Source organism: Plutella xylostella, chromosome Z (assembly GCF_932276165.1).
Source record: "Plutella xylostella chromosome Z, ilPluXylo3.1, whole genome shotgun sequence".
Taxonomy (NCBI): Eukaryota; Metazoa; Arthropoda; class Insecta; order Lepidoptera; family Plutellidae; genus Plutella; species Plutella xylostella.
Genome location: NC_064012.1, coordinates 10,962,005 through 10,982,805, shown reverse-complemented (window position 1 = coordinate 10,982,805; position 20,801 = coordinate 10,962,005). Strand labels below are relative to the sequence as shown.

At 35.9% G+C, this 20,801-nt stretch overlaps 3 protein-coding genes across 5 annotated transcripts; all 3 read left to right on the top strand.

Moving 5' to 3' along the window:
* Positions 1–5,923: 5,923 nt before the first annotated feature.
* On the top strand, positions 5,924–7,085 carry LOC105381607 (flightin). Of its 3 annotated transcripts, XM_011551380.3 has the most exons (4): positions 5,924–6,083; positions 6,298–6,501; positions 6,580–6,840; positions 6,964–7,085. In XM_011551380.3, exons 2-4 carry the CDS (start codon positions 6,314–6,316, stop codon positions 6,977–6,979), a joined length of 465 nt encoding a protein of 154 aa, XP_011549682.1. In that variant the 5' UTR covers positions 5,924–6,083; positions 6,298–6,313; the 3' UTR covers positions 6,980–7,085. The 3 variants fall into 3 exon arrangements, with proteins under 3 accessions (XP_011549682.1, XP_011549681.1, XP_037978275.1); XM_011551379.3 differs by having other exon boundaries at positions 6,580–7,085; XM_038122347.2 differs by having other exon boundaries at positions 6,046–6,187; positions 6,580–7,085.
* A 6,965-nt stretch (positions 7,086–14,050) lies between these two features.
* On the top strand, positions 14,051–15,015 carry LOC125491295. Its single transcript, XM_048632888.1, has one exon. It carries the CDS (start codon positions 14,423–14,425, stop codon positions 14,954–14,956), a length of 534 nt encoding a protein of 177 aa, XP_048488845.1. The 5' UTR covers positions 14,051–14,422; the 3' UTR covers positions 14,957–15,015.
* Positions 15,016–15,181: 166 nt separating this feature from the next.
* On the top strand, positions 15,182–16,462 carry LOC105381608 (leucine-rich repeat extensin-like protein 3). Its single transcript, XM_048632881.1, has one exon. It carries the CDS (start codon positions 15,756–15,758, stop codon positions 16,212–16,214), a length of 459 nt encoding a protein of 152 aa, XP_048488838.1. The 5' UTR covers positions 15,182–15,755; the 3' UTR covers positions 16,215–16,462.
* Positions 16,463–20,801: the final 4,339 nt, after the last annotated feature.

Here is a 20,801-nt window from a genome sequence, read left to right as displayed (position 1 = left end):
TTTATTAACCTAGTAACAGTAACTCCTAATATAGGGGGTGATATTCCGAAGCGAGCTGCAGACCACAACTACACATGCGGTGGGGTTCCATGCAGTGATTGACTAAAATGTATCATCAACATCATCACCAGCCATCTTTCCCACAGTAGTGCCCACAGGGCGTGCTCCTGTGATAGGTCGTTAGCCGTATCGCCATTACTGACTAAGCAATGCATACATCTAGAATCTAGATGTACATGTTTCGTCAGTATGTTTTCCTTCACCGAGCATGTGAAATAATAGAAAATAAATTAATTAGTATACATACATCAGGATTTGAACGAATGTAATCAGTTACGCCACCACGGGTCCATTTGTATTTCTAATGCCATTTTTCTAACACTTGTGATCATGATAACACTCAAAAACAGACAACCTGAAAGCTTTCCAACTTTTTATAAACTGTACGACACTTTTTATTAGACATAACTTTGCTTACAGTTCCTGTTACAGTCTAATGGTGCATAATGCATTGCTCACAGAAATAACCTGCTTAATCCAATTAGGAAGCTTTTATCGTAGCACGGTATGCTATCTTTTTTTTCGTTTAATCGCGGATACAAATTACTGAACTGTTTTCCTAGGGTTGCTTACAATTTGTCTAATTTTGAGTTTGGTAATCACTCATATTCTTAATATTATTCTTCGGCTAAACTTTTACTAAATATAACTAAAACACGTCTTCACAAAAAAAAAACACAAATTAAAACGGCAAACAAAGCTCAAATCATTACGAACTCTCACACATCTCTCTTTTTCGATATACCTATAGAATATCAAACGTTATAGTGCACATACGAAAGATAGTGATACAACTCGTTATTATATAAACCACTTTTGTTCTTAGACTTTATAATATAAACTTCTCCCAGTTCTCCCCATCGATTGATGAAAGAATCATGCAAACAACATAATATTAATATAAAAATATTGAATAGTCTCAGAACAAGAGAGCATATATCTACAACTTATATAATATCTCAACATTCACTACCCTTCGGATGTGCTCTTTAACGTGGGCACCCTGTATAAATGATCTTGTTTAATTACCATCCGCATTACATAAACCAAATATAGTATCGGAAGTGTCACCCGCAAGCGCGAGAGTATGTTTGGATGATGTATTTTTGAGGAGCAATACAGATGATTGGCAATAGCACTAGGTCAACGCAATCGTAGTAGTGTGACCATTTCGTATCGGCGGATTTCTGGGACTGTGCGTAAATAAATATAAAATATCGTATACTTATCCATACCCGTAAATTCAGAATACGATATCTGTTCCCGCTGTGAAGATATTCTAGGTATGAAGAAAGCGAGCTTTGAAATTTCTACTTATATAATTCTTTTTTACATAGGCTTACGCCTAAACAATAAAAAAAATGATGTGTTTATTTATTTAGTGCAGTTAACTCAAGCCTTGGTGAAAACAATATGTATTCAAATAGTGTTATATTTTGATGTTAATGAATTTAAATTTCGTTAAACTGCGCTTGATATACGATGTGTTTATTTATTAATACGAGTGTCTATTCTGATATTGACAACTTTTCATAACTAACATACCCTACTTTATTTCATAATGTAGCCATTTGATCAGTAAGGTACTTATTCACTTTTTTACATTTTCAAACTAACAAACCGACAATTTTTGAAAGAATCAATACCTTGGTCATTAGTGCGTATTACAAGGTACAAAATAGGCTACTTGACTATTTTTTAAAGCAGGTCTAATATGATTAATAATTTCTGTATTAGACCAAAAAAAACTCTAGTTTTTTTTTGAGCCTTACAAATCGCAAAACTGTAACTTGTTTTGTCGTTGTTTTAAAACACTTATTTCTGTTAAACTTATTCTATTACAAGAAATATAAATATTCAGCCAAACTGTTATAACAGTTTAGTGGCAGACCATGCACTCATACTTAAATATAGGTACTTAGGATAGTGACAAACATTAAACTAACATAATGAAAATTTTAACAAAATGGTGGGTACATAATAAAAACTAGTTCGCTAGCGCGGCGAATACTAAAACGAACTTAAAAGTTCTATTTTTCATAAATAGGCGAAAACGGTGTCGGATATATTTGTTTATAAATTATCACTTCTATGACATCACATGGGAAGAAAATAATCATTTTCTATCGAATCAAATGGCGTAGTGGTTAGTGGCCCTGACTGCTATGCCGAAGGTCCCGGGTTCGATTCCCGGCTGGGGCAGATATTTGTTTAAAGACAGATATTTGTACTCGGGTCTTGGCTGTTGATATTTATATTTAATATCTATCTATCTATGTATTTGTGTAGATTATATCAGCTGTCCGATACCCATAACACAGGCTTTGCCTAGCTTGGGGTCGGATAGCCGTGTGTGAGATAACAAAATGCGGACAGCTTTTTGCTTTATTCTTGTATGTGACACATCATCTTGTCCCTATATTCTCAATCTAAGATGGTCACCCTACAGCTGTTTGATTGACACGGAGCTATTCGTCAATAGCACTGGCGACCTCTATAAGTGATTTGTCACATATCAGACATCAAGGCCCAATATTGGGGACCCTTGAAAATTTAATTAAAAGCCCACTGCGCGGCCTGCACCTACGATTGACGCATCATAAATTCATATCCGGCTACCGAAATTTTATGAAAAGTTTGTTTATTGAAATCTACAGGTATCTACTATAGATGTACGCTACACTGTTTTCTCTATGTTACCAAAATAACAAATTGTTACAAAATAACTAACAAGTAGGGAAAATGCCCAATAGTCGGCCTTATAGAGTGTCTTACAAGCACCATCAGGTTAAACACAGTCTAATACATCATACCACTTCATATATAAAAAAAAAAACCTACCTTTATCTTGGTTAGTATGATGTTTAATAAGCTCCGTTTGTATATTCTCATCATAATACGTTTCGTAGTTTTATACTTGGTAGAAATTTTGTGAGCGACAAAAGAAAACAAAACAAGAAGTTTAACTGTAACCCTTTACATCACCCTGTATGATAATTTACCTATATTATGTATACTGGGGCATCAACTGGAAGCGGCTGACTGAAAAAATAATCGAGATAAATTATTCTCTACCAATGGTTGACCAACCAATACACATCATTGTAATTTTACTATTATTCAATCATCCTGAAAATACTTGCCAATACAAAATTAACAACACAACTTCTGGCATCAAGCTCTAATGTTTTTAATTGAGCGGTAATAGACTTGGGACAAATATACACTACTATTAATATTGAGAAATGAAATGTGTATGTCAACAATCGCAATACCAATATACATTTCTATTTCGGCCCTGGAAACTACTAGATGTTTATAATAATGATTAATTAATTATACCTGCGATGGATAGGATTCCATCAGTCATGTGATTTGATTGGGAATACGAAGTGTATTTGGCACTATATAGATACATGCGAACGTCCAATTTCCCTTTGTAGTCCTTGGAGAGTAAAGTAATTGGATAGAGTTCAATAGGCAAATCGGCACTTACAGAATTAATACCAACTTAAATAATATTGAATATGCAGCGTTAGAGTATTACTTACCTGTGTATATTAAATGGAGATAAACACCGCAAAAATATAGGGAACGTATAAAAAAAAGTATGTAGAAAAGTGCAAGATAAACAATTTATGTAAAATACTGTAAATATTAAAAATAGTAGGAAGCTTGCGTGCATTTATGACGATTGCTAATGACAAATCCATTATGAATATTTTAGAAAGCAAAAGTGGGGATTGTGTCTAATGCATCCCATCGTGAACCCAGATGCTACTGAGAAGAGTATTACGTGTTACGTGCAGTGTGTCATTACCATCGGCCAATCACAGAGCACTGATCAACATAAGCTTCTTCAGAAATACGTCTCTGACGAACTTTTACAGATCATCGTTTCACCTTAATTACAACAATGAAACTTTATACATCCGCAAACAGTTGTAACATTCAGCATCACATAAAGTGACATGCTATTACAATGGCCAATCAACAACGGCGTACTAAAATAAGCTTTTACTCACCAAAAAAAAGTAGTTTTTTAATCTACACATATTTAAAATGCCATCAATTCTGAGGAGACAAAAGCTTGCGTGTGCAGCACTTGCGTAGATCATGTCTATTTTAAGCACCTCTAGGTATATTCAAAGAACGTGACGGTTTGTTAGCAAATTAATAATTTATTTGCGACTGACATGTCTCACTTGCTAGTTGTCTGATGTTATTTTTGTGTTTACAGATTGTTTATTTGTAGGTACTTACTTTCACGTACTCAATATTTTAGCAAATTCTGGAATTCTGATCTCTGTAGCATTATAATTAATAATCCACTTCTAGATAATGGCAGGTACTTAAGCTTGGATATATTATAAAATGTTCCAAACAAAGGTAACAAAGTCATGACTGATTTAAGGTGGATTTAAGACAATTGCTATCATAAGATCGTAACACACCATCCTAACTAATATTATAAATGCGAAAGTAACTGTGTCTGTCTGTCTGTTACTCTTTCACGCCAAAACTACTGAACGGATGTGAATGAAATTTGGTATACATATGGTCTAGAACCTGAGAAAGAACATAGGCTACTTTATATCCCGGAATTCCCACGGGAAAACTTTTTAAGGCGAAGCGAAGCTCGTGGGAACAGCTAGTTCTTCATAATTCTAAACTATAAATACATATCCTCCAAGCTAACTGTCGATTTCTTATCTTATAATCATAATCATAAAAACAGATGCATCGCGAAGCCATAACGAAGTAACATTTATGAAGTAATAAGTGATTTAATTCAATAATTTAATTTGATAGGTACTAGTAAGTAACAAGATTTTATCTTATTATTCTTTAGTATTCTTTAGCTTTCTTTAGTATTCTTTTAGTACTTATTGCAAACTGTAAGAACGTATAAGTAATTAATCAATCAATAATCATCAGAAAGTCGTTTTCAAAACCAATTTGCGATAGCGGGTCAGTTATCTGCATTTATATTTCCAACAAAACACGAGAGCCCTCTCTGTCCACCAGTGTCGTAGTCATAACCTAATGGGATGGATTGGACTGATACGATTGCAGAGACCCAGGCGTCCGGCGGCTTTACATGCCCATCATACTACAACATCATTTCGGATGGGACCACTAGACAACAATCAATCGTTAAGAACTAGCGATCTACATATTTAATTAAAATAAGTCTTATAAGATATAATTTTTAATGTATTAGACTATTTACAAAAAAAATACAAAATGATTATAAAAAAGTATAGGTACCTATAATAATCTCAATTCTCATCTACGAGGAACATCTTAAAAACTTTCACAAATTCGGGGAAGTAGAAGGTATTTCCTTTTTACAAAATATTTCTATTAAAGTCGTAGAAACAACGGTGTTTTTATTGCTAATTAATGGAAAATAAGCCTACATCTTTTTTTAGTCTAGGAAAACAATAAATAATTAATTTGCTCAACTGCCTACTTTTCAACTCTGAAACAAATGGTTTTTTTACAAAATTCTTTTCATTACAATAATAATTTATATTCATCATATTATTCAGTTTCATTATTCATTTTCATAATAAATTCAACACGTTCATTTTCTACAGAACAAACACTTACAGAAGCTGGATTGCGCGAAATCCTTACATATTAAAAAAGCTGTAATGATTGTTATTGGACAATGGACACATATAGTTTCCGAGTGAGTATTTACGCGAACTCGGTTTACAAAGCGGCCTTTGTAATAAACGTAGTGAAGTGCATTCATTTCCGTATGATGATGTTTATGTTGTTCGATAGCCTTTTGAGCGGTGGTTTAATATTGATGCTCGGTTTTGTTTACACGCGTCAGGAATGCAATGTCGGAATATTGACGGCGGTTCATTGGCAGGTGGGCCGGGCGCGGCGTCAGCGCCGGCTGGTGGGGTGGGATATATCGGGGGCTGGTGGTCGCCTGGCTGCAGCACCCAGCCACCAGTCTTAGACTAACGATCTACCAGTCCACACGCTTCTCCAACCCCGCTTAGGTTCGTCCGTAGTGATGTGATGTGTTGATCTCACTCGTGCAGTTTGGTTTCTGTGATTGTCTGTGCTCGTTTTTTTGGTTCTTCTTTTGAGTTTGTCACGGCAGGTTCGATTCCAGCTTTACTTCAATTACCAAATTTCAATGTTACTATCGGGTGCAGTGTTAGTGTAGTGCGTAATTTACTGTTGGGAATTAATAGAGATTGTTTCCCGTAGAACTCCCCTGCCCAAGATGTGGGATGTAGAGGATGAAGAGACCGTGGAGGCGACTCCCGAGGTGACGGAGGCGGCGCCGCCGGAGCCCACGCCCGAGGAGCTCGCGGCCAAGGAGGCCGAGGAGGCCGAGGCCGCCGCCGCCGAGGCCGCCGCGCTCAAAGCTGCACAGGAACCCAAGAAACTTATCTTCAAACACTGGGTCAGGTAAGCCCACCATTCCTTCTAATCCACTTCATCAAGCAATAAAGCGAATGCCGCGCTCATCCGCCTCCCCTGTTGCAGGCCAAAGTTCCTGCAATACAACTACATGTACGACTACCGACACAACTACTACGACGACGTGATCAACTACCTGGACCGGCGGAACCACGGCATGGCGGTGGAGAAGCCCCGCGCACAGACCTGGGCCGAGCGCGTGCTCCGGACCTACCTCTCCAAGCCCCGCCACGGACCCCTAAACGCTGGCAAAGACACTGCACTGCTCAGGGCCGTGTCTACCGGCTCACGATTCCACCGTTACCACAGCAAGAGCATCATCTCAAGGAAGTATTCTAAGCTGGGCTTTAACACCGTGTCTATCTAGCTTCGCAAATAACACCGCCTGCTTGGTCTCGCTACGCTCTCTCTCCCCGGTCTTCCATCATGACCTCGCCGTGAATGTTACAGGATCTCCCTGTCGTGAGCTGTCTGACGGCTGGCACCCCGGCCCTAGTATCCGTTCTACAAGCCGTCCGCATTCCTTATTAACTAATTGTCATTTGGGTAAGACAATAAAAGGTTAAATCTTATTGAACTGGTTTCATTTTGTGCTTTGCGAGGGATCCTTTTTATTGTACACTGAAACAAAGTTATCCGGTCCACATATGCTAAGCTGAACATAATGTATTTTTTTTTATTTTTAACAAATAATTTTATTTAAGTATTCTGTTCATTTTGGGCCCCATGAGTTTGTTTCAATGTAGAGTGCACTTAAAGTGTTCTGAATAGTTGTAAGTTGAAGAGCCAAGCGATATTATTTACAATCTGTAATACAGATGTTTCAGTTTAGTCAAGTTTTCAGGTGGATCGTGATTATTATCTGCTAACCACTAAAAGCTTTGCGCTAATTAAATTAATTATTATTGTCAATTATTAAAACACCTGCCATGGATCTGGTTTAAATAAATTTGAACAGTCAGTGAAGTACCTAGTACTAAATTAGCAATCATAGGTATACCTAAGGTTCTAATCACTACATGAGTGTTTGAATTCAAGTCCATAAATACAAAAAAAAAACAGTTCAGTGCATAATACTCGATACTCGTAGACTTACCTACTCAAAAACAAAAATAGAATCAAATATTTTTCCCCATTATTCATTTACTTTAGGTAAGTAGAACTTTATCATTGAAGAACCCCATACAGCGCCCATGCTGAAGAACTGCAGCTACTTGTAGGTAGATAACAAAGTATTTTTTAATAATAATAACACATACTAAGTACGCGATGGATTACCACAGGTGCACCTAAAAAATCTTAAGTTCATAATAATAGGCAAGTTCAATAAAGGAAAGCTAACTGACCTATGTATGCGACAAAATTTAAAGAAATGAAATGTTCAGAACCTTTTTTTCCTTTCAACTGGATCAATAATAAAACTCTATCATCATTATTTTATTTTCGTACTTAGCTTAAAATGTTATGAAAATTTTACACATTAATTTGTTATTTAATAGACATACCTAGGTTATTAAATAACTGAGTGACGAGTGACATAAATTTAAATGATTATCGAATAAACTGAAATATTTTGAAAACATGCAGTGGACAGTGACGCACGCCGCACATTCCGCCGAAAATTTCATAATTTTCCTCTCATTAGTATTAAAATTCTTACGTTTATTTTCTAAGCCCTCGACAGAAAACAGGTGTTATCCAGCCTTGTGTATGAAATACATAATAATATGTGTGTATAACAAAATAAGCTGTCAAGATTAAGAAAATATAACTGTAGTTAAGTATTAATAATTTGAAAATATTGCGAGATTAAGAATATTAGATCTATTAAATGCAGGTCTCAGTGCCTACATGATAGTTCATTATAAGTACTGAAAAAAATCCCTTAATATACCTAATGCGACATAATCATAATGTGTAAATGTTAATTTTGTACCTGTGTCTTTATTGACATAAAATCCGATGTAGTGTAGGCTGATAAAATAGGTATAAAATGTGGGCATACGGTGATGGATAGAGGATTATTCTTTTAAACTAGTATAATTTACTACGTTGTCTTATGTGTGCTCAAAATCTATTAACTTCTATAAGTACAATAGTAATAAAAAGGGATTCTAAAACAATTTATGGTGTAACTTTACCTATGTAAATAATTAAATACATTTAAATCAAAGCGATTCTGGCAGGCAACATCTAAAACGTTTAAAAATAAAACCGGAAGCCACAATTCTCTGCGTTGAGTAAATCTACCCAAGAACTAAAATTTAATTCCTGCTCAATTACAATTCAGCACACATAGCGCTACATTTCCTACCGAAGTTCTGTTAAACTTTACTTAATGTTCTCAAATGAGATATCGAGAGTAAGATTAATTTCACTTACTAAACCATCTCAGAGAACCCTTCCGGCCCGTCGCTTCGTTCGCGATCACTATACCTACCTTCATTATCATCATTTCATCATCATCAGCCCATTGCGTATAGTATAATTTGGGGTTTCCACTGCTGGAGTTAGGCATATGCTAAGCGCTACAGTAGGTACTATGTTCTAGGACTTCCTTATCCAGCCACTAAAGGCTACTTGTATAAGATCGTCGCGTCGTGTCGGTCGAGCGGATCAGCCTTTGCGATTCTGTAAAATCAGACATCTCACTTCGATCTTCATTCTCCCTTCACCTTTCACTTCACGTTCGAACAGTTATCACATTATATGTCATCTCATACATTATTTGTCAAAATCTCGAAATTCGATGTGCCTACGGAAATTACAGAATGCCAATTTGAAAACTCACTCCGGATTCAGAATCGAGTTTTGACAATTAGCTTTATAGAATCGCAATGCAGATGGCGTTCCACGAAAACTAAGCGTCATTTTTTTATGAAAAAGCACAATGACGTTAGACGTGAAATCAAAAAGGTCGAGTGCACATGCACTCGACCTTTTTGAAAAATAATTTAAACTGAAGGCCTAGTGTAGGTTTTTATAAACCGTTCGAACAGTGAAAATCAACGCATTTTGTATTTCACGGAACTAGTGCAGCGTGTATACCTCTATGTGGCGACTCTTCAACGTCATTCAAATTAACTCGAACGGAGTAAAAACTTGTACTTCCCATGCCAAACGCTCTCGCACTACGACTTCCAATCAAAGGGATTAGTAAAAATGCTCTATTTGAATTCGAGCGGTCTAGGAGAGATACATAGGTACATCGTATGTAGGTGCCCTGTATCAGAGAACAATAAAGGTTTATCAATGTCAATATATCTACACACAATACAGTATGTATACATATATGTTATTGTTACTGTTAATCGAGATTTATAGCCTTCATGGCAATTATTCAATTTCAAACGCACATTCATTAGACGAAATTATCCGCTTATTTTCATATCACAATACTAGCCAAACATACATTTTTAACTGTCAAAACCGAAGTGTTTAAAAAAAATACAGTATTCCATACACTAATACTTCTAAATTTAAATCTCTTTGCAATTTCTGCTGGTGCTTCTTAAAATACAGAATACAATTATTTTCCATACATCAGCTCGTTCGTCAGTCGCCACCGCAAGACAGCATTTCAATGTCGTGACATCGAAAATAACTTATCTTTGACAGTTTAGTGAATGTAATCGTTTGGAAGTGCGCCAACCAAGATACCTCGCAGGTAAGGTAGGCAATCGGCCAAATTGAAATAATTAAATGTTACAATGGACCTAGACATCGATTGGGTCGGGGCAATAATAGAGGAGAGAGTGAGCCAATATGCTTGCGACACCCACCAATTGGTATCACACTTTCAATGGCGACCCTCGAACTCTACCTTGTACCAATGTGTCTAGAGAAGTCTAGACTGTGACTTTATTAGTTCAAGACAAAAGTTTATAAAGCGGTGTACGGACTGTGCGTTCCAAGTCAGTAGCTGAGCTAGCATTAGTGATCGTAACTGATCATTAAAGTTAAGCAATAATTACATGGCACGGTCATTGGATGGGTGACCGATTTCAAGTGGTTGTTTTCGGAGCATGATGGCACGTTAGGCCGTGGGTCCCGGTTGCTGTTTCGGTAGTAGTGGGAGGCCTGAATGGATGAGTATGAATGGAGAGACTGGAGGGATGAAATAATATTATAACTGGACACCGTGTAATCCACCACAACCAGTGCAATATGTATGTCGCAGGCATTTTGTAAGATCTCGCCGTTTACATACGGCTTCGTCAGTTTACAAACGCTCGCTGTAATTTGCCGAAGGCATATTGATAACTCGTTCAATCGTTCTAATTTCGACGTTCATTGCAGTTTTAGGGTGACCATGATAAAACACAGTTTGAACTTTGAACAAATGGAAATCTGACTGTATTTTAGGATTTCAAGTAAGACATTTTGCTTTGGTTTTCTAAAGTAGGTACCTAAGCAGGTACTACATAAGTTTAAATATTTAAAAAAAGATACATTTAAATAAAATCGTAGTCATTAATACAGAACAATAAAACTAGGCATTTCCAGATAAAAACAAACACTGGTGCCCGAATGCACTAAACTTAGGAAAACGCTAAACCCTTTACTAAACAATTTATGAAGCTCTAAATTAATATCCTACATGTGTCCTCCGTACACCGGGATCTATGGATAACGTAGTAGTTTTTAGGTGCGAGATAACCTCAAAAACTTTGTCGTTTGTCTGCGGCCTTTTTATTGCTCCTGCACTATAAATGACTTGGTAGTCACAATTATTTGGTGAAAATGCTTCTACACTCGTAATATTTGCACTGTTTTTGAGTATTTATTGAGTCAAAGTACTACTACTTGACGCCATTTTTGTTGTTGTGATCAACAGCGCCGCGCGTGGTAAGAACCAGAACTAAATTCTTCAATTTGCCGCGGCATTATGTAAACGGCGTATGGATTGTCAATGAAATGTTGTGGCATACTATAAAATGACACGGCAATATACATTTTGCCTTCGGCATATTACAAAACAGCGAGCGTTTGTAAACTGACGACGCCGTATGTAAACGGCGAGATCTTACAAAATGCCTGCGACATGTATATTAAGTATTACAATCTCCAAGCAATAAAACACCAACTTTTACGGCTGAAATGCTATAGTAAAAATTTACCTTTTTAAACTAAAAAATAAATGTATTTCTGTTGTTATTATGTATTTCTTTTCTTTTGTTTTGATACTGTTACTAACACTGAATAGGATGGAGATTACCGGGTTGTAAGCATATTTTTAATTGTTTGGTTTTTCATTTAACGTAGGTAAATGTCAAGAGTTATTTACCTACTTACCAATAAACTGCTCCAGTTATTAATAAATTGATTCATTCGGACTGCTGACTAATAAAGAATCGATATTTTTTTATTTCAGATCTCATCCTGCATTAAGAAGTAATTTATAGCTGATTGATTGTAATTTTTAGTAGATTTAATAATAGCATGCAGCTAGTATCAACCTAGGGATATACCTAAATAAAATAATTTGTTTAAACGGTTACGTACTTCATCTAGCATTCGTTATTTATTTTTTACCTTCTACTGATATTTCTTGTAATTTTATTATATTTTTAACGTAATTATAATTGTAAATGTATGAGTATTGTATAGGTGTTAGGCGCATAGACCGAAACAACTTACAGATACTTAGATAAATTTCAATCATAAATTAAAAAAAACTAAGTATTTAACTAATTTTACAGCCAACCCTTCATTCTCTGATGGACAAGGGCCTGTGGTCATCCAACCAGTCATCGTAGAGTTTATTAGGTGGCCGAAAATTGACTCTTTGAAGAAAGCGCCTAAAGTAGAAGTGCCTATAAAAGGAGAAGCGCCTTATGAAGTAGTGCCTTTCAAGGAGGAGGTTACGCTCAATGATTTCGGAAACGTAGGAGGAGACTGTTTTTACGATTACTATGCATAATTTAATAGATTAAATACTACCATTTTAAAATATAATGTAACCCCATAGTAATAATATTTTATAAGTACAGCTGTAAGGAATGAAAAAGTTTTTAAGTTCCAAATGACCCAAATTATTCAAAACATTTAATTAAAAATTTAAACAAAATAGCTGCGTACTTTTTTTCGTTGGTAATAATAATAATAATAATTAAATTCATTTAGGTATTCAAGTAAACAGACTCAGATATTATTTGTAGACACGATTTAAGTAAGTAACATTAGAATAAAATGATGGTAATGATGCGCTGTTAAATGAAATTCTATATTAAGTTTCAGAGTAATTTGCTGCTTTGTCACTGGAACTATTTCATTGCTCGTGAGTATAGTAAACATCTATTTCTGTTTAATTTAAAATGTAAGTTTAACTGACCATAGGTCAATATAAGCTTTGTGAGTGCCTATATTAAAATACGGTGCCTTTAGCATCGCCGACATTGTTTACTTCTTTGTAGTGCCAGTAGCTATAAGTATCAACAAGTTTGTCGTTAGTTCATTCAAGAAAATTCTTTCTGGAAAACAAATATATTTTTAGATGAAAGATCCTTTTCTAACATGGTATATCTTGGTTTAATGGTTTTAATCAGTTATGAAGTGCCGGATTCAGGGAACCTATTACAATTACTAAATGATAGCAAATTTGTAGTAAGTACTACATACTCCGTACCTAATATATAGCAGGTACCTATAGGTTCATTATCGCGTACGTAGCTCGGAAATTACTCGTAACACTAAGTATAAAAATAAATATTTTATACCTACAATACTCACATAATTATGCTCACGACTGTGTAAATATTTTATTTAAAAACACACACAAACACACACTCACGCCTTGTACTAATGTACTCCCTTGCGGGGTAGGCAGAGGTGCATTGCTGCACCCACTTTTCGCCAGAGTGTTATGTTAGTATTATATTTTATCTATTTATTTCATAAGGGTACAAAAGGCTTAATCAATCATTACAGAATATCAGTATTAATTTGCTGTGTCTGCAATACCATGACCATATTAAATTTCATCATTCATCACGACCCATTACGTCCCCACTGCTGGGGCACGGGTCTCCTTCCAATGAAGGAAGGGTTTAGGCCTAGTCCACCACGCTGGCCAAGTGCGGGTTGGTGGACCCCAACACAAGCAAGCTTGTGCTGAGAGAGTTGTCGGGTAAGTGGGCAACCCGACTGTCAGATGTTTTCAAGCCGCCCGAAGGCCTCTGACTAGGCTTAACGACTGCTGCCGAAGCAGCAACCGGGACCCACGGTTTAACGTGCCGTCCGAAGCACGATATTAAATTTAATCATAGTTAATCTTTATTCCTAAAAATAAAACCTGCTGAATACATTTTCGTATTGGAAATGCTGAGTTTTCCTGAATATTCCGAACTATTGCGTCGTATTCACTCTTCGTATCATAGCGGATATGAAAGAGACGTAGCTAACGAAGAAAATAAAAGATTTAATACATTGACGTCATTCCCTCCTTTCATTATTATACCTACATATAAAGCTCAAACACACCTACCTAATAATTATTATAAATTTTCTAAACAAGGAAATCATAGAACATAATCTGGATTTATCTTATTCACTTCTATCTTTATTGTTTTCATAAATGCTTCGTGAAACTATGAAGTACCTATCTAGTTGAATTAAGTAGCTACTAACACTAGGGAGAGATTTCACTGCTGTGAAACACCCTGTGAATATCACAAAAGGTCTTATATAATTAATTTCTGCCTGGCTGGTTGAGAATAATCATTTCATTGCATTTTGAAGTTGTGAGCTGTAACCACTTATTAGTTACACAATGGTAAGTCCTTTGAATAAAATAATAGAAGAGAATATTTCACTTAAAAGTAGGTACCTAGTTAATTATTGATATTACTATTACTTTAATACTTACTCAAGCAATCTTTTACAGAAGTTTTTTTGGATTACAACTCTCATGCTCACCATAACAAGCTTGACCGATTCTTCTATAACCGGAGTGACGTATCACGATGACTTTGACTTCGAAGAACGTTACCACAAAAACGAATGTGACCCGATGTTTTACTACCCCTTGCATGCCCCTGAGCGTTGCGGGGACATTTATGAGAAACTCATACGACAGAAGCTAGGCCACTACGGGCCTGTGCCCATCCAGCCAGACGTACACGCAGCCAGCTACCCAGGGTCCGCCATTATACACTACCAGTCCGACCCTATCCCTTTACCCAACCGACTAGAGGACATCCCGCTATCCCCTTACGAAGAGCTATTCAAGCATTTAACAGCAGATATAGTGAAGGATCCGAAGAAACCGGAGGTGGTCATGACGAATATAGGCCCAGTGGCGGTTTATGAGCAGAAGGTATCGGAACAGAGCGAGAAGATGATCATGGATTTGGCAAAAGGACGCGATGAGAAGAGTGGTTTTCGGACACGGACGAAAGACAAAAGGCGAAGACACCGACACCGTCGTAATCGCCACCACTAGAAATAAAAAGGTAAGATTGGATTTGTTATTGATTGTTGTGTAGTATAAGAAGAAACTGGATGAATGGAGATTCGTGATGTAAGAAATCTGATGTCTTGATTAGCGAACTGACCATTGTAATGTAACCGCAGATAAGGAACCATTGTCCTGACTGCTACTTATGTAGAGGTAGTTTATAAAATGCTTAGTGCATAGTGTAATTGTGCATGGAACATATCACAGAAACGTAAAAATAATGATAAATTTAGTGACTCTACATTTTAAGGTTAGTTGGTAATATACTTCACTTCCAACCATATACCGTATACCAGCACTGGCGTTAAATAACCCATTCTGTATGGAAACGAATCGTTTTTTGTAAAACATTTCATCATTATTATATTATATCTCAGAAGAGGTGTTACGATTAGCACTTTACTCTTTATCTTTTGGCTTCATTCAGAGAAGATATCCATCTCAAAGATGCGTTATCATATTCTAGCATAAATTAGCTACGTTGCTAATTGGTTTTAGAATATCATTTCAACTGTATTTATTAACGCTTATTATTTTTTTATTCCAGATTCACATACTATCATGTGCAATCACATCCATCCTTTGTACAATAGACGGAGTAAGTTACATATCCGCCAGCCCTGGGACGCCAAAAGGCTACATAACATCTGTGGACGGTTCACAACGCAGGAAAGACGACCCGTGCAACTCGCTGTACTGGTATCCTAAGCATGTGCCGGACTATTGCTACAACCGGACTGAAGCCCCGACCACTACCACCGAACCCCCTCCGCCTCCGCCGCCTATGCCAGCACCTATGCCAGCATATATGCCGTACCCAGTGCCTTCGGTGATGGTTCCAGCGCCACCACCGCTAGTTCTGCCGATGCCGGCACCCCCGCCCCAGTACATGATGGCCCCACCCGCGCCCCCGCCTCAGTACATGATGGCCCCACCCGCGCCCCCGCCTCAGTACATGATGGCCCCATCCGCACCCATCGGGATTCCCCTGCCCTTCAACCACTTCCTCCCCCCTCCAATGTTCCAGCGCACCGCTGGGCTGGTCCCAGGAATCCCAGGCCTGGTCTCCAATGATGGCGGCATAAACATTTTACCGTTCTCCGACATTTATTCGGATATGATGGAGAGACACAAACAGAAAGTCATCAGCTCCAAACTAAAAGACTTGATGGATGAGTATGAGGACTTCGGACGTTCCAAGTACAGGAGTAAACTCAGACATGGCACTTATTTGAAAGGTTGATTGAATAAACTAGAGAGCAATCAATCAATGGAATCATAAGATATACTTTCGATTGTTTTTATACCTGCCTTTTTAAAAATAATAAATAATACAAAGTTATTTTAACTAAGATTTTTATTAATAATAAACCACTTAAATGTATAAGTAAATAGGTACTTAATTAGATGATTGTAAATTTTAAAACATTGTAGATGATTCGGATATTGTTCACAGACAGACTGTTGTCTCTACATTTTATTGAGGACGAGCTAATTTTAGTGCGATTAGAATATTTATTTTTAATATAAGTAAACATATTTATTGTGAAAATTATAATGTGATGACAATATTTAAAACACTACTAAGTAAATCCTCTAATATTTATTTTTATATTTTATTGTAATATACATAAAGACAATTATCTTTTCCTTAAAACTAAGACATGGACGGACGACCTGAGGACGAAATATACAAATTCTAATCTAACACGAAACATACAGTTCATTATAATAATTATAAGTAACAACTACTTAAGTAAAATACATTTTTCATACAATAATTACATTACATTGTATAATACAATATACCTACCTATCATATATTGATTAATCATATTGATTAATTGTGTTCAACGCTACGCTACTGAAATAAAATGTGATGTAATGAATGTGTATGTATGTATGTATGTGAGTGTGTGTATGTAGTACGGAAAGCTATAAATCGCATCAACTGGCGTGCTTTGCGAGAGGCCTAAGTCCAGCACTGGACTGATAATTATCCAACACATGCAAAATATAATATGACCGTTAAAATTTAATTTAAAAAAATATTTGAATCTTTGTTTCTATGGCTGAAATAATAATTGTGGTTCAATGTTCAGTGTACACTTACTCCTGGATCATGTTCAGTGATAAAATTTCTCCCTGAATAGTATATTTTAATTACATTAAAATTGTGCTCTTTATGCGGCAATGAATGAGACTTCCGACATACGTCATCGTAATAAAGCCATATCTAACGCCATACTTTAGAAAAAGGTGACAAATGAAATTTTGGTGTCAGAAAATTTCCCATTAGGCAGTCTTAAGGGTCTGCCATAGGTAATCGAGGGTTGGCATTGTCATAGAATTATGTAGTAAATGATGCTCTACAGCCTTGAAAAAAATCACACAGGTAGTTGAAGAGTCTAGCTAGGTGCTGAATCATTCGAATTTAAGTAAATGATTATGGATAACTGTAAATTAATTTCAGAATATCAAGAAAAACCAGTCAATCACACTCCCGTATTGTAACAACTGTGTCGTAATTATTAAGAATTTTCATATGATTTTTATCATATTATAAAGTTAAAGGCTTGGACTAGGCGCTAAATACCTTGTTTTTTAATAAACACACACTTATTTTGTGTAAATTAATCCCAAACTTGAGCAATTTTTTTCCCTCAAATCTTCATACAAATATCTATGGCGGCTTTCTGTGTTATAAAATCATAAACACAAGTGACGTTTGACTCAGTTGGCCGCTGGCCTCCAAAGAAGGGTCACGTCGGTTTAGGCAGCACTGACAGCTCGCGATCTTATCGTGTACAGATACAAAATCACTGCACATTGGTTGTCATTGCACTTTTTCAACTTTTATGACACCAACATAATTTGATTTGAAATTGAGGAAGCATAATTCTTCCAGTATATTCAATACATTAAATTAAATTAGATAGTGTGCAATATTCTCGTGATATTACAGTCTCGTAAAGGTCTGATGAGGAGCAGGAATATAGCGAATGGATCTAAGTGATGGCAATACGCACGAACATTAGGTTAGGGATCAAAAATACAGTCTCTTGGTGCTGGTTGAGGTATGGTCTCGTGAGGATCTGATGAGGGCAGTAACACGGTGGTGGCTCAATTTTATTTCAAAGATGTTAATAGCTAAAAGCATCGAGTTTGGGCTATTAAGTATGTTTTTCAGAGAGAGAGAAAGAGATTTTGTTTTTCCTCTGGATGTGTTAGGTTTACTGGGTTTACTAAGTTCATTCTCTTAATGGCATCAAGTTGTTATGTGTTCATAAGTAATAATTATTTATTAACAAAATGCTGTTGATTCTCCACGAAAATGTAAAAATAAAAATAAAATAAATAAAAATAAATTCGTAACGTAAAATTGTCAATGACGGAATTTCTTCTATAGACAGTAGCCACAAAAAAAACAAACGATAGATGGCGTGATTTGAAGATAAAGATACATTTTTTCGACACATAGACAGCAACAACAAAAAAAATACAGATTTAAAGAAAAGAAACACATACTTATACAAAACAACAAAGAAAAAAAAAGGATACACATCAAAATAACTGGAAAAAATATAAGCCCCAATTTACTTGTGTGGGACAGGGAGTACCATAATATTTTTTTTGGGGTACTCCCCATCTATGCGAAATATAAGCTTGATATCTTTACCCGTTTCTGAGAAAAAGGGCGGTGACAGACAGTCAGTCAGACAGACGGACAACAAAGAGATCCTATAACGGTTGCTTTTTTTCTTTTGACGTTCGAAACCCTAAAATTAAGTAAAAATATTATGCTGCCAAAAAATGTACTTACAGGTATTGAAAAAGCGGTATATAAACAAATTATACTAGCAGAGGGTTCACCATTTAGCTGAATGTTACTTAGAAAACGGCCTTGAGTGGCGGTCAAGTTGGTCCCCGCCTGCGATACCTTCCATTAACATTGGGACTCGTTTTCATGTTTTTAGCGTACAGTCAGGTTTTTAGTTTTTTATAATTGTATTTTTTTATTTGTAACTTTTTAGTTGTTTTTATTTTATGAAATTTTACGTCGGTAGGTAGTTCATGATCATTTTTTATTTCAATAATTTTGGTGTTGTTATTTAAATACCTTCAATATGCATATTTTTGTAATGTGAAAATCAAGTCCTTTCATGATACATGATAGATACCTTACACGGCAAAGTTGAATTATTATTTTTTCGATCATCACGTTATGTCTTCAAGAGGGCGCTATGTACATTTTAATGGAACGTCACATAGCCTATAGCCATCGCGCCATCAATACGCTTCTAACAATACCTCATACATCAAAATCTATCAAGCCGTTTAGGCTACAGGAGGGAACAAAGAAACAGACAAACATACATATATACATACATACAATCAAAAAACATTACCCTCCTCCTTCGGCAGTCGGGTAAAAAGGAGTAAGACAGGGGGTCATTCTGAACTTTTGCTCTACGAGTTTTGGAAATTAACAATAAAAAACCTTTTTCATAGAAACTTTGTTGGACATGTGACTTTTTACCATGGAAAACGAATATTTTTTTTCGCGAATTTGCAAATCTCGTAGAACAAAAGTTGTTCAGAATGACCCCTTGAGTCATCCCCTTTTGGCTTAGTATAGCCCTTTTGCGACACTATGTATTTACTTTGCTTTGTCGTCGGGGTTCAGTTGGCTGGAGGATGCCCGAAACTTATTATCTACACTTTAATACTTTTAGTTACCTTTCTACAAGTAAATACCACATTTGTTTGAGAAAGCTAATCGGGTTCCGAGTATAGAGTAAAGTGGCACCCCTATTAATTTCTACTCTTTCCTGGTGCCTACCAGTGTAAGTAAGAATTATACTTACTTACCCTAAAATCACCCAAAATGTACTTGAACATAATTGTCAATAAAGTTGGCGAGTAAAAGTTTATCGACCCACTGTGCAAACTTACATGTGTGCGTGTCACTGCGTGTGCTGTGTGAAGAGCATTGAAAACCCAAAATTGGCGCGGCACGTCACCCTGTACGGGCCCTTAAATAATGCTCACTTATAACTCTGTCCATCTTATTATATTTTTTTTTGACATTTGAAATCCCATACATATTTGATGAATGCAAACGAAAACAAACTTTACTCACCAGACATAAGGCAACGTCAAAAAACCATTAATAAGATGGACTAGTGTTCCTAAAATTTAAAGTTTGCCAGCTGATCATTCAAAACGAACCCCATTTTCCCAGTAATTTAAAATATTAAACGAAACAGTGTAGGATTAAAAATTAATGAAAAATAATAATTACTTACTGTGATTAAAATTAAATAAGTACCTACTCATCGTAAATAACACGTATTTACCCTACTTTGTGAATTACTCGTATAATCAACCATACCCTGTGAATACATTTAAACAGTTTCGGATTACTTTAAATATTATAAAAGATATTATTTTAATAATACTACCAACAAATTTTAAATACAAGAATTGGGCTTTCATTAAACCTTTGATCATAAATCAAAATAGTTATATACAAGGTGGATTTTTACCAAAAAGAAATTATATAACTTTATGATGATTTTTAAATATAAAATTTCCAAAACATCAATGACATTCAAATTGTATTTTTATATCTATGATAAAACATCTTTTTTATATAATATTTGAATCTACATGCGATGCATTATACTCAGTTTTGCATTAAAATTAATTCATCAACGCTTCAAATTCATTAAGTCCTGCTTAATGATAAACTACCTAGGTGTATTGTTTTCAAGGCAGAAATTGGGTGTAAGTAAATCTTAATTATTGAACTATGCATTTTATAAAC